Below are 14,921 nucleotides of genomic sequence, written 5' to 3' on the forward strand. Positions count from 1 at the left end.
ATACTAATAAATTAAAAATCAAATGTAAAAAAATGTAGAAAATTATATATTGAAGACTCAGTGTTTGTAAAACTTTAAAACTTGCTGTCTCCATATACTTTGATCTTTGTGAATGTAGTCTCTAAATTATTGCAATTTTAATAGTGAATGATTTCAAATAGGCAGGTGTGAAATCTGTATTAGGGCAAGCATGAAATTGTAATTAAAAATGGGATGTATTAATTAATCCGCACTAGGAAATACTTTCACACTAAGCTAGTGAGACACCATTTCAATTTCACTTATGAATTGACTAAAAGAAAGATTTATTTTTATCTGTAAAAGCAGGGCTGTCTTTATTCTAATGTCTATCAGAGTATTAGTATGCTGTTAAACAAGAGCTGGTCACGGTAGGAGATACCAAAGTTGGGAAAAGCACTGAAAAACTAATAAGACACCACGGTCTTTGCAGTGGAACAACACACAGTCCAATAAAAAGCCTTATCACTGTAGTTATTGTCTCACAACTCCATTATTAGTTTTCAGTTTAGGTTCATATCCTAAATTTTCTGAGGACAGTTTTCAAGGCACACCTATAGTACACTTAAAACCAATATGCAAATATTGACATTATTACACAGACACATAAGATTTAGTGTGGTAGTTTCAATGAGAAATGTCCCCGTTAGTATTTGAAGTTGGTTCCTAGTTGGTGGTGCTGTTGGGGAGGTTTAGGAGGTGTGGTGTTGGAATGGGAATGCTCCCCATAGGCTCAGATGTTTGGATTATGAGTCACCACTTGGTGGCTGTTTGGGTAGGTTTAGGGGGTGTGGCCTTGCTGGAAGAGGTTATGTTATTGGGTGTGGACTTACTCTGTTTGCTGCTCTAGCCACCATACTGTAGCCATGGCTGCCACTTTCCCATGATGGTTCTGAACTCTTGTGCCCCTGGAACTGCAAGCCCAAATAAACTCTTCCTTCTATAAGCTCCCTTGGCCATGGTGTTTTATAACAGCAATAGAAGAGTAACTACCATTCTATGTAATCTACAGTATTTTAAAAATATACATAAATATCTGTAACATGTGGGTGTAGTGTGAAATGATCTCATTGCTATATTACCTTCAACTCTTGGTTTGCTGGTGTTTTGCTAGTCATGCTCATTAATATTCTTCCATTCTCAAGTGATAAATGACCAAGTAAATGTCTGTACATATACCATGATACAAAACATATAAATGTTCTTTTAAAAAAGAAAGCATGCTGAAATTATAGCTGAGTGTGGTAGCAACATCTGTACTCTCAGCACTTGAGGCAGAGACCAAAAAAAATAAAATAAAATGAAATTACAAGTTCTAGGCCAGACTAGTCACAAGAAATAACAGCCAATTCAAAAAAAAAAAAAATCCTGAGCCATCATGTTTAACTTAATTTTTTTAGGATTTTTAAATTACTACAGGATAGACAATGTTTATTCTCTTCTTTTCAAGAGTTGGAAAGTGTTTATCCTCTGAACACAGACAATTGACTTGTAGAAAATAATAAAGACTATTGAATGAATGCACTAAGGGACTAGCACATGAAAGCAGTCCTTTAAGGGATAAGAATGGTACCAGTAGAACCCAACCTCCAGTCTACTGGGAAAACATAAGAGAGATACATCATCAGGAAGACAAGTCAATTATCTCTCCAATCCACCACCAAAAGTTATAAAGGCTTCCCGTAATTGATGATCCCAGAATTATTCTATGAACTTTGGGGAAAACCAGAAAAAAACAAGAAAAACCATAGGACATGATTCTTACTCAATAAACTCACACACTAGCTAAGGGAGTAAGAAAAGAGACTGACTAGAGAACGCACAATATCAACCGTGTGTGGAAATGAAAAATGAAGCACAAGGTCACTGTGGTTGGTAGGCTCTTGGGAGCACCTTGAGCAGTCCACAGCTTCTCACAGTTAATGAAGTCCAAACCAAGGCCTGCAGCTGGAGCTCAGGGGCAACATGCTTGCCTTGCATGGAGGAAAGTCTAGGTTCAATTCCTAGTATTGCCCTCCTTCTTCTAAGAAAGAGAAGTCTACAATCAGACATGGGATGTTGTGGTAAAAGCCTGAGCAAAAGGACACAGGCATGGGTGCAAACATAGCCCCTCCAAAACTTAGAGTGGGGTGAGCATTTTTATTCAGGCCCACTGGTGATCAATCTGTGCATACATGGGAACACACTATAGACAGTTTTGATGTTCCATACAATATCTAATCGGAGATGCATCTTGGAGCCAATATGAGTGAGTGATTTAGCCTAGTAGCTAAGTATTCAATTCCCCTGACAGTTTTTGTAAGTAACTTCTGAAATTAGTTTAACTGTGAAGTTAAGTGCCTTTAAAATTATATTCATCTCAGAATAGTAGGGAAAATATGACTTACTATAACAAATGAAGCTAATATTCTCTATAGAGAAAAAAAAATGTCTGAACCAAGTGTTCCAGACTATTGCTCTGAAGCATGATTTAAACAGTTTTGATTTCCATTAAATCTAGAAGGAAGATTGTGAAATTAAGACCTTTTAACCTGGGAAGATGGAGACTGAGGGAGGCTGTGAATTCATAAGTAGAATCAATTTGATAGCTACAGTTTATAAATGCCTTTCTACGCATATTAGCTTATTTGCCCTTCACACTCACCTTTTGTGTGGTAAGCTAGGCAGATTTCTTTTTTTCTTTTTTTTTTTTTCCTGAGACAGGGTTTCTCTGTGTAGCTTTGTGCCTTTCCTGGAACTCACTTGGTAGCCCAGGCTGGCCTTGAACTCACAAAGATCCGCCTGGCTCTGCCTCCCGAGTGCTGGGATTAAAGGCGTGCGCCACCACCGCCCGGCGACTAGGCAGATTTCTTACCTCAACTTTTCAGATGAGAAATTGAGATGCCAAAGTTAAGTGGTTGCCAAATCACATAGCAACCAGAGCAGGAAATGTATAATATAAAGAGAATTTGGGTACATGTGAGAACTTGAAAGTTTACTTGATTTATAATGTGTGATTGGCCTAGCTATAGCAATGTGATAAGAATATCCATATGACTAGGAAAAAAAAAAACCTTGCAAATTAGTCTCCTAACTATGATTACTTTGTAACAGGTAGTTACAGATAGACTCTGGCACCTCACTGTCGGTTTTTCAATCAGTAAAAGAGGGCGGAATGGAAAGATCGTATCTCATCTAAGCCACACTTAGATTAGAATTCTTTGATCTCTGTTTGCATGACTCATCATTTCAAGTTGCAGCTGAGAAGGTCTGTCCTGGTTGCAGCATACTTCAATAAATAAAATAGTTGAAAATACACAACAATGCTATAATTTATATCTGAAGTGGTCCCCAAGGCTCATGAGTTAGTCTTTCACTCGATGCTCTTGGGAGGTAGTAGAAACTTTGAGAGCTAGAGGCTAGTGGAAGGCCTCTGAGAAGCAACTCTTCAAGGAGCTAACAGGAATGTCCTCTTTCTTGCACTTCTTGCTCATCAAAGGAACAGTTTTGTTTCTCACCTGTCTGGGTTACCTCACCTACAGCAAGGGGCAAGTCATTCATGGGCTGAAACATCTGACATGACTATCCAAAGTATGAATGAGCTGATCTCATCAGCTATTTATGATAGTGCTGGGTTACTGACTAGAATGAATGGATGAATGAATGAATGAATGATGATGATGATGTGAGAATAAGTAAATCAATGCAACTCTTTTAAGAAGTCTGCTCGTCTGTCTTAGGTGTACACTGTCCTTTTCCTAAGAACCTTTTTCTCTACCCCAACACCTGTGTTCAAAGTAAACCTCTGTCAAAACATTTTCTTAAAGAACAATAACTCTGTTACATAAAACTTAAAAAAAAAAAAAAAGCTGAACACGGGCATCATTTCTAAGTTCAAAGACTTCCTGAGATGCTGTAATGCCCAGGATCACTACTCTGAAAGGAGTAAATTATAGTTTATCAGATTCACTCAGAGTACCACTGCTTGAAATAGAGTTAACAGCCATTGCTTAGATAAATGAATAAGCCACACACAGTAGAGAAACTTAGGCTGTCAACTCTGGGCGTCGGAGATTACTGCCTACAGAGTAACTCATTTTTCCTTGGTTTAATTCATTTACTCCAAGAATCCAGCTGACCCAGAAGGGTGATTGATATATTTCACTGGCATAAAAGGGAGCTAAGGCTTGCAGGCTTTTTCTCCATTAAAATGGAACAATGATACCTTTCGAGGCATTATCTTTGAAGTAAAAAAAAAAAAAAAAGAACTGTATCAGTGTGGCATTTTCCTGTGTTCACATCTGACAGTCAGAAATGGAATTATGCCAACATTTAACTCCCAGAAACGAATCACAACATTTCACATACTTGTGAGCCCTATTCCCTTGTTCTAGATATGAGTCCATTCTATGTGTACATGTTCTATAGCAAATGTGTCCATTCTGAGCATAGCTGTGCTCCTCTGACATTCATACACCGAAGTTCTAACTCCTTGTATCTTAGAACACTGCTCTTCTCACCAACTGCATCTTTAAGGAGTCAGGTAAAATGAGGTTGGAAGAGCAGACCCTAGTCCAGTATGCCTGGCGTGCCTATAGGAAAAAAGATCAGGCGTATAACAGAGAAAAGACAAGCCAGTGAAAAGCCAACGAGAGAGACTCTGGAGAAAACAACAACAAATCAATCAGCCCAGACCACACCTTGATCTCAGCCTTTTAGCCTTTACAAACACAAGGAAATGATGTTGAGGCAACCCAGCCTGACAGCTTTATCTCAGCAGCCTAGAAATCTAACGTTGTCATCGCCAGACACTGCTATGGGAGAAGAGTGTTCTCCATATAATTTGATCAAGATATCTTTCTCAATGCTATTGCACAGGGTCAGATGAAGTCCCCCAAGGGTTCTAACTTAGCTTTCTTCCTGGAATGTGAATTCATTTTACAGGTTACTATACAGAAAACACTGAAATTAACCAGCTATAAATTTTTTTTTTTTGTGAATTTACTGTGGAAAAGATCTCCTTTGAGGCTTTAAAACATTTAAGTAAATTAATGAGATATTAATGCAAACATTAATACAGTACCCTAGGAGAATTAAAACTTGTATTAAAAGACAACATATAAAAAGACACCATACAGCAACGTATTGCAGTAAACCCTATATTCTTTCTAGTAACTGAGTCATATCCTCAGGTGTGCTCAAGCACACAATGACTACCGTATTTTTTCTAAAAAGTCTGTATGGTATTTATTAATATTGAAAGATAAAGGGATTTTCTAATGAAAAAAGCAAACAAGAATTACAGATAAACTGTGTCTGAAGCTATCATCATCATCACCATCATTTATTTCTTATACAGAATCATTCAGCGGCTTAACATGTGCATTCATGAATAACATCTCTCCTCCTCTTCTTCAAATCGAAGTCTGACAAATGCAAATTTCCCATAGCTAGTTAATGGGAACTAACTTTTAGAATTGGGGAGAAAAGCAACAGTCTTCATTTTCTTCTTCATCTTTGCATAATTCAACCCCCTACCAGAAGAATGAATAATTCTCAGTATTTCCGAAATGCCAGCTCACAGCAAGTCTTCAAAACTGATTAGCGCACAAAAATTCATTGTCAAAATCAGAAGGGTCATGGAAATGGGAGGATGAACTGTGCTGGAAGTTGAGCGTGCTCAACAGCAGGGTGAGAAACAGTTCAGTTACACACGTCAGTGGCCTGTAGCATCAATTATTTAAAAGCATCTTATACAAACAATGGCAATGTACCTAAGATCTGAAGACATAGGGAGTCTTATTCATTGCTGTCCAAATTGCTCTCAAATCATCATACAAAGATTCTTATATGGCAATAAATCCTTTCAATTCATAGTAAATGTAAGGTTTTTTTTTCTTTTGAAAGTAGTAAGGAACAAAAAGAAAGGAATCAGACTAGCTTAGGCTTCCCTAGCTGCTCCTTGACAAAGGGTGCTACTTTCACAGCCTTTCTTGACTGTCATAAAAGAACAGTTAGGTGTTCTTTCTTATTCTATTAGTTAGGATCTATATGGCTTCAAAAATCATTTACTCTAAACAATCAAAATAAATCCTTCCATTGGGAAAAGGATTATGAAAGTACACTTCCAAAAATTCACTTTAGGGCCTAGGATGTAGCTCAGTGGTAAAGTGTTTATCTAGCATGTGCAAGCTTGTTCTTGGGTTAGAATCACCCAATAATGATGATGATAAAGATAATGATGATGACAAAGGTGACGAGGATGATGATACTACCGAGTTTATTATCAACCTGTTTCACTCACTTATGGTCATTTAATGGATAAATTACAAACTTACGTGTCATACACATTGAGCAACCAGTTGAGACACATATCAACGCAGAGCGGAACATTGACCAGGTCCTTATGCAATTGTTCAAGGCCATCATAGGTTGTGGTCAGACAGTTGATGACATCTGGGACACTCAGGAGCTGATCATTTTGGTTCAGTTTGTGCTGCTTGAAAACTTCATTCGTTGTGTTCAGCTCTAACAGATCCACTAATCAGATGAGGAGAAAGAATTAGGGACAGTCATTGCCTTATATAACAACACAGAAGCACAAGCAATTGTATTCTCTAGCATTTAGCTAGAATATTCAACTCATGAGCTGATGCTTCTCAGTTAACTTCAGCTGTTAATGGGATAAACAATGCTTCCATTCTTTCATTTCCATTATCGTCTTCTATCTAACTTTGTGCTTTTCCATCTAAACGCCGCAGCTTCTGGAGCTTTCCCCATTTTTTTGACCTTTGAATTCCTTCTTTTTTTGGCATTCCTGTTTTTAAGTTCTTTGTACTTTTCAATATAGAAAGGTCTAAGTCTTTAGTATTATTTCAAACATCAGAACACTTCAAGTTAACACATTGCTCACCTCATCTTCACTCAAGAGTCAGCTCCCCACTTCCCAGCTATCCCTTTTTGCTAATTGTCTTTTTATATATTCTACATTTATTTTTAAGTGATACTCATTGAAACACCAAGGTTGCACATATTGATGAGGAACTCCATGCTTTCAACATGTCTACTGTAGTTGGAGTTATCTCCACACCTGCCCGGGACGACAGCCACTCAGACTCAAATAAACACACAGATGCTTCTATTATTACTTATAAACTGTATAAGCTGTGGCAGGCTTTTTGCTATCTGTTCTTATATCTTAAATTAACCCATTTCTATTCATCTATAAGTTGCCACATTGCTCGTGGCTTACCGGTATCTTAACATCTGTTTCTCGTCATAGCAGCTAGCAGTGTCTCTCCGCCTCAGCCTTTCACTTTCTCAAATTCTCCTTTTTCTTTTTCCTGCCTATATTTCCTGTCTGGCTACTGGCCAATCAGCGTTTTATTTATCAATAAATCATAGCAACATATATTCACAGCATACAGGACATCCCACAGCAGTCAACACTGTGTGATGTTTAAATTAGGGTAACCCATCATCTCCTCAAACATTTATCATTTTTGTAGGCAAAACATTCAAAATCCTTTATTCTAGTTCTTTGAAATGTAAAGCAACTTTTGTTCCCTGTGGTCACAACAGCACACTCGAATCTTAGTTCTAATTACAACCCAGTGTCCTTCAACCAGCCAGTCTTCATACCACTGTCAAACAAATCATTCCTTAACAGTGTTTGCAAATGTATATAGTGGACATTAAAAAGTCACTGAAGATAGTTTTTAAAAAATGAAGTAAATAAACAAATAAATAAAAAAGAACCAGGTTTTATAGAAAATTAACAGCTTTCTACTACCTGAGGAGAATCAAATTAGAATTAACATGAACAACCAAAACTGGCCCAAATTAGGCTACTTCCCATGCTGTTTTGCCTTTTAGACAACCTGTAGCTAAGATGGATTCAGACCAGCTCACTGATCTTTACATATTTGTTTCTATCTTTATTCTTCATTTATAAATCACAGATGACTGGCATGGCCAGCGCCAGAGCATTTAGAGTGTGCAAGGAACTCCTTCTTAAGACAAATCTGGGTAATACTATTAACAGGGAACCCGTTCTTAAGATACATCCATCCGGGTAATACTACTAATAGGAAGAACAACAACATCTTCGGGGAACAATGTACAACCCTCTGTAAGAGCAGACACAGGAAATGCTGTAAGGGAAGTATTTTGCAATTTCCATTTCTCTACCTTTATGGTGTTGTAACATTTGCATAAACTCAGCAAAGGCTGTTGTGGATGGGACTCGTCTAACACAGAAGGCATCTATGTTTTACATATACCTTATGTATGTAGTGCAAAGGTAATCTGATAAAGTATTTTTAAAGATTTATCTTGATGTTCATTTCTGTGTCTATGTGTGTCTTTATGCCATGTGTGGGAATGTCCTTGAAGATCAGAAGAAGGCATTCCATCTTCTGAAGCTAGAGTTGCAGGCAGTTGTAAGCCACTTGATGTGGGTGCTGGGAACCGAACCCTGTTCCTCCAAAATAGCAGCAAACATTGTGCTGAGTCATCTCTCTAGCCCCATGCAGAGTATTTTTAATATGACTGACTCATCACCTAAGGTCATAGGCAATTCTGCCACCAAGTCAGCAACCATAAACTTTGGATACTGTAGTGTTCAGATTATAGATGCCTGGATTAGGAAGACTTTGTAGAAGGACCACTTGAAAAGACTGTCTGGGAGGGGAAATTTGAAATGGGCCTCAAAAGACAAGGAAGATAAAGAGGTAAGAGGTCCATGGAGGCAAGGTAGAAGGAGGTATTCAAAACCAGTGTCTTCCATGAGGAGATGTTGCTAAGTCAATCTAGGAGTAGACTAGGGAAAATAATTGCAGCATGTGTGACACATGCTTGGCCTGTGGTCTTACTGAGGCAGACACTCTACCCAAAGCCCCCAGGAAAAAAAATTGTTATTAAAAATTAACTGAGTTACTCCTCGGCTAGCTGTAAATGAAACCAAGCAGACCCTCAAACCAATTCTCAACATACGGGCATGGGAAATGACAGACTAGGACTAATTTAAAGTTTTTTCATGGAAATTACCATTATGCAAAATGTATGCTCTATCTTCATATTCCAATTGATAGCACTGAAAAACATCTAAGTGGGACTTAAAACATTTAAGTAACTACTTCCTTGCCTAATGAATAAACTATCCCTACCCCCCCCCCATATGACATATTTTGACAATTAGCCCAAATGAATGAACAGCTTCCTTTGTTTCTGAGTGGTTGCAGCTACTGACTAACCACTGAATTTGAGTTTTAAGGACATTTATGAAATGTGTCTATGCCAGCTATTTAAATAACAAAGGATGATTTTTTTCCCCAAGTTGTCTACAGTAGAAAGGAACTAATGCTAAAATGACATAGACAAATACAATGCCTACAATATCTCCATAGGGAAGACTTTAAAAAGACTCAAGCAGGAGATATAAGAAGCCTGATTAAGACCCAGTCCTTTTCTCTTAGATGTCAACATTGCTAAATGTATGCTGCTAACAAAAATAATTTGCATAAGCATTCCATGAGCTAGAAATGACACCAAAGAATAATAATAAGTGACCTGGGAATTCTCTAGCATTTTCATTATCATCCCCCCCCCCATTTCTTGGTACTATATTGTTTTCAATTATGAACCTCTGGGGAGCACTAGCAAAACCCATTCTTTATAGCATTTGAAAAAGGGACATGCTTAATAAGGGACAGTAGATGGAGAATCACAGTTCTCTCCACAGATACAAAGAAATATATTCAATGGCTGCCAGAATGCTAAGATTACTGAATTCCAACACTAATTACGCCAGCCACACAACATACAGTGACAAAAGACCAAATTTCAAAAAGACTGTTTCCTGGATCAGTCCGTCCTTCACTTAGTTCAGAAAAGCCTCCCTTGTTTCCCACTCTGGGGCTCAGACAGTAATTTGCCACATCCCACGGATGATCATGTCTTCAATTTCCAGTGATTTACTCTGACACTCCGACTGAGTGCCTAAGCCAAGCATGCATCTTCCTGAAGTGTGTCACAGTGAGGTACCTTTTAAAGAACAGACTACATTTAAATCACAGGAAATTATGATTTTGTCTTTTCAGAGGGAGAAAAATGACAGCCCAGTCATGCGATAAATTGAACAAACAGGCCACTCATTTTCTAACCAAGTTTCAGACTTTTATAAATTCTCAAATATGAAGCACAGGGGGTCAAACAGAGATGCATCACCATCTCCTGTCTTGGGGGTGGGGGGTGTAGAAACTAATTAAAAACAGAAGTAACACTGTTGAGCCCCTGACCTGGGACTTCAGGCATCTATCTAGGTCTTGGCTATGTGTTCTAGCCTTCTTAGCACCCACCCACGTCCTCTTTCCCAGGCATTGAGAAACATTTCTGCAATCAAGCTTTCAGGCTTGGATGGTTAATCTGCAGGAATGATGTTTCACTCATTTCACAACACTGACATCTCTTTAGACGATTCCCATTCCTGCCTCTTGTCTCCTGGTGAACACCAACCCATCCTTATTGTTCAGCTCTCTACTCAAGAGCTATAACCATTTTCTTTCAGAATCCTCTACCTTGGTGTGTTCCAAATCAAAATCTCACTTTCTTCCGAATCTGGTCTACAGATCTCTAGCTTTCCTAACACCCTCCATCCTTCATCCTTCACAAATCACCAACTATCAAGCCCTGTGCAAACCAGTTGCCCCTCAGGCATCCTCTGAATCTAGAATTTCATCTCTTTCCCGCTACATCCAGCCGGCTCAGCCTCCATCTTCTTTGGCAAGAACCATCTACCCATCCTATTCCCTCTGCTCTTCATGCTAAAATACTATTTAGCACACACACCCTCTACTTGGTACCATCTTTGGATTCTCTCAAAGTAGAAAATGGTTGTATACTTCCTTAGGCTATACAGAAAAATCATCCGAACTTAAAAGCTAGTACATGAGGATCAAAACACTAATTAGAAATTAGTAATGGTTTCAAGTCACCATCCATCTCTTTTCTTGTAACTAGGGAGATAGAAACAGGAGGAACACAAGTTCAAGGCCAACTTAAACAACATAGTGAATTCCAGGCTATCCTAGGACAGTAAGAGCCTCTCTTAATAAGTAATGTTAGTAATAGTTAATAATAATACCTCCAAATGAGAAATTTCACACACAAAAAAAAATTTCAATGGCCCCTAAACTGACCAAAATGGAATTTAAGGAAATTATACTGGAGAAAGAACTAAGTTCTTCCACCACACGATATTCCTTGACACTCTCTGACCTGTACCCACACTTTGGATGGATGCATCTATCTTCCCTGTTCTTATCTCAGATTAGTGCCCACACACTTAAGTCCAAGGTAGCTTTTATGGTTGAGTAAATACATCTGTTAGGCAAGGATACTGTTCTTCTATACGATAAAGGGGCTGCTTCCCGCTTAGACAGTGTTTCCCCTTATTACTCTGCCATGACCTGCTATAAAATGTCCTAGTCAACATACAAATATATATGCATATGTAATATATAAAATGCATAATCTGGCTTGAAGAAAATGATAAAAAATACACAGTTCGTTACACATCAAAGAAAAAGAACATACTAATATCATATGTAATTATGACCCATCATGATCATGGGAGTAATCGCTAACCTTTGCATTTATTTTCAGTTCTTAAAAGCAGATGTGCATCATAAACAGAACAGCCTTTCGTTCTACAGGGCTTTCAACTGTATGTAAATGGAATTTAACTGTACAAATTTCTTCTGTCATTTGCCTTTTTCCACTTAGTTTTACAGCTCTCACATGCGCCATGCTGATGCTAAGGGATAGCTCATTCAGTTTTTGCTGCTGTACAGTAACATACTTTGAATAAGCCAAAATTAATAAAGCTTACTTCTACAAAGCCTGGCTCTAAATCTTGTACATGTCTTCTGGCGCACACCTATGCCATCTCCAAACTCACATCATTTATTTAGTATGATCTAAGTGACTCCAGCTTTACACCAGAAATTATAGGAGGGCTCACATCGAGAAAAACACAGACTCTTACTTCTCATAAAAATGTAATTCATTTGGAAAGGCAGACAATAAGTATGTAAAAAGAATATTGAGAATTACAATTCTGACAGTGTGTCTTTGTGTCTGAGAAAAGCACCATAAAAAAATGCCACAAAAAGGAACAATAGAATGGATGAGATGGAGTTACCAGAAGCCAGTGAAAAGAAGCCATGTGTCTAAAACCACAGCTGGCACCCTGAGACCCACACAGTAGCCATAAGGAGACTGCAAATGTGAAGAGCTGGAACCAGAGCTTTTACGCAGGAGAAACAGGCTAAAACTTGCTAGGTCAGATATCAATTAGAACTTAATGGGAGCAAAGTAAAGGAAGTGGACAGAGAGCAGAGACAGGAAAGGCCAAGGCCACTGCATTTTAAGGGAAGTGTTGTCATCTGTGAGAGGAAGAACGCTGTGTCTACCTGCGTGCTCTCTCTGGATCTGAGTGTTGCAATGAGTCCCCTGTCTCGCTTTATCTATACCTGGGGGATCTTGGAGCCAAACAAATGAATGAGGAATGGCTGAACGATGACAAATGTGCTCTCTCTTTATGCTGGCAAGAGAGCAATATGCTGGATGGGGATGGGCACAAAATGAGAGGTGACCATGACCTAAAAGCCACTCTGTGTAGAGACAGGTCAGCCTCCTAACATACAACTATCATGCAAGGCAAGCAAGTGAAAAGCAGCCATAGGTCATCACAAAACACTGGAAAAGCTGGGTGGTGGTGGCGGTGGCGCACGCACTCGGGAGGCAGACGCAGGCGGATCTCTGTGAGTTCAAGGCCAGCCTGGACTACAGAGTGAGTTCCAGGAAAGGTGCGAAGCTACACAGAGAAACCCTGTCTCAAAAAAACTAAATAAATAAATAAATAAATAACAAAATACTGGAAAAATTAGAAGCTGGTGGGATGAGCATGTAAATGGTTCTACAAGAGAGAAAATTTTGACAATGTCAGGTAGGAATGAAGGATGACAGACTTACAGAAGATGAGCCAGGGCTTTTCAAGTAAACAGAAGATAAGAGAGGAAAGAATTGATTTGGTTGAAGAGGTAAATGTGGCAAGTGGTATTCAGGCCCCAGACGAGAGCCCCGTGGTGGCCAGAGGCAGCGGGAAAGTAGAAGCCAGCAGCTCTCAGGAGATCTTCAGATATTTAAGTTTGCACAGACAGGGGACATTGTTCACTGCACATTATAAAATATCTTTTACCTCAGAGACTGGAGGAGTCTCTCTTCTGTCCCTCTCGGGTTGGAATGTGAGCTAAAGTGAGGCATTTTTCTTCAGGAGAAAGAGGAATCAACAAAAACAACCCCCAAGGGCATGGTCAGGTTTCTCCACCCAGGGGTATTATAGCATGTGAACAAAACAGTCTCCTGATGGTGGAGAGTTCGTGTCTCAATCATCTATCCTCATTTTATAACCCACCAGGCCTAGGAAGGCCTTCTAGACTTCACAGCTGGACATTAAGTTCAAAACCACTACCACTACAGACACACTGAGAGGCAGACCACCCCTCTTCTGTCTGCAAACTGCTTCCCATTCCCTTCTCATTCAATACACAGATCACCAGCCAGAGTGCCAGGGCTCCCATGATTTGAACAGGTCATTTTGAAACACGGGCTGTAACTACATGGGTTGTAAGTATACAACCTGAGCACTACCTTAGAGCCTGTGGAGGATGATGTAAGACATGCATTCATCTTGCCCTTCCTTCCTGTGGCTTATCTGCTGCTGTTTCTCAGTCCATCCGACTTCTCATCCAAAAAAAGAACTTTGGCTTTTCTTCTTTAACCCTTTCCATGACTACCTCCCCTAAGTGATGGAACAACTAACTCTTTGCTCAACTCTGTTCACCCAGCCAACTTAAAATGTATCCATAACTTCTATGGAGCTTTTGACAATCTGAAATTTTATTTTCTTTATAATGTGTGAGAGAAACAGAGACAGAGAGAGAGGGAGAGAGGGAGAGAGGAAAGGAGAGAGGGGAGAGGAGAGAGAGGGGGGGAGGGGGAAGTGGGGAGAGAGAACAAGTCTGCAAGTGTGTACACACAGAAGTCAGAGACAACTTTCAGGAGTGGTTCTCTCCTTCTACCATGAGGTCCAGGAATAGAAGTCACTAGGTGTGTATAGAAAGTATTTTGGCCAGACGAGACATGCCATCAGACTCCCTCCACTGAATTTTTAAGAAGCAAATTTTTTAGCCCTAATTTAGCATGTTTTCTGAGGGTAGTTTTCAAGCCTCTCAGAGCTACCCAGACAGATAGCAGCTATTAACAGAGGGTAGAGAACAAGCATCGATGGAATTTTCCAATTCTCTCCATCTTTAAAGTACATACAAATGTTACTTTGCATAATCATATCTAGCAAGACTTAAATGTTCCTTGGTTAATCATCCAGGCAAAGACAGAATCGGGAAAGCATAAATCAATACTCTATTTACAAGAATTCACATGTCTGCTTACTTTTTAATATTCTGGGGACAAAAATAGCCTTTGGGTAAAGTGACCACCAGAGAATACCCCTACGAGCATGCCCTCCACAGGAAAAATTCATTAATGACACAAATTGACTTCTGTCACATTTTAAAAAAACCAGAATTTCCATCAGTTTGATGCTTCCAGTTACTAGACAGATCAGCAATGCGACTGCTTAGCACTTCTCTGTCACATGACCGAACTGAGCCAAACAGTGTGGAATCCTACAGTCTTAAGTGGACAAAAAGGACTTCACAGGCAACAGCCTACTACTTTGATTCAATGATTTAATCTTTCAAAATTGGGTGGCAGCATAATTTTTGGAAACACTTTCCCTGGGTTTTGATTAATTTTGTGCTCAAAATGCAAGTGGCATTGCTCATCTGTTTTGCTAGTGC

At 39.2% G+C, this 14,921-nt stretch overlaps 1 protein-coding gene across 11 annotated transcripts in view; it reads right to left on the reverse strand.

Annotated features, from left to right (window-relative positions):
* The window catches only part of Utrn (utrophin), a 514,855-nt gene that overhangs the window by 55,739 nt on the left and 444,195 nt on the right, over positions 1-14,921 (reverse strand). For all 11 annotated transcript variants that reach the window (XM_028861232.2, XM_028861242.2, XM_028861237.2 and 8 more), the window contains one exon: positions 6,336-6,537. In XM_028861232.2, the coding sequence (XP_028717065.1) occupies positions 6,336-6,537 (202 nt within the window). The remainder of the gene's footprint in view (positions 1-6,335; positions 6,538-14,921) is intronic.

Source organism: Peromyscus leucopus, chromosome 8a (genome assembly GCF_004664715.2).
Source record: "Peromyscus leucopus breed LL Stock chromosome 8a, UCI_PerLeu_2.1, whole genome shotgun sequence".
In the NCBI taxonomy this organism is placed as follows: Eukaryota; Metazoa; Chordata; class Mammalia; order Rodentia; family Cricetidae; genus Peromyscus; species Peromyscus leucopus.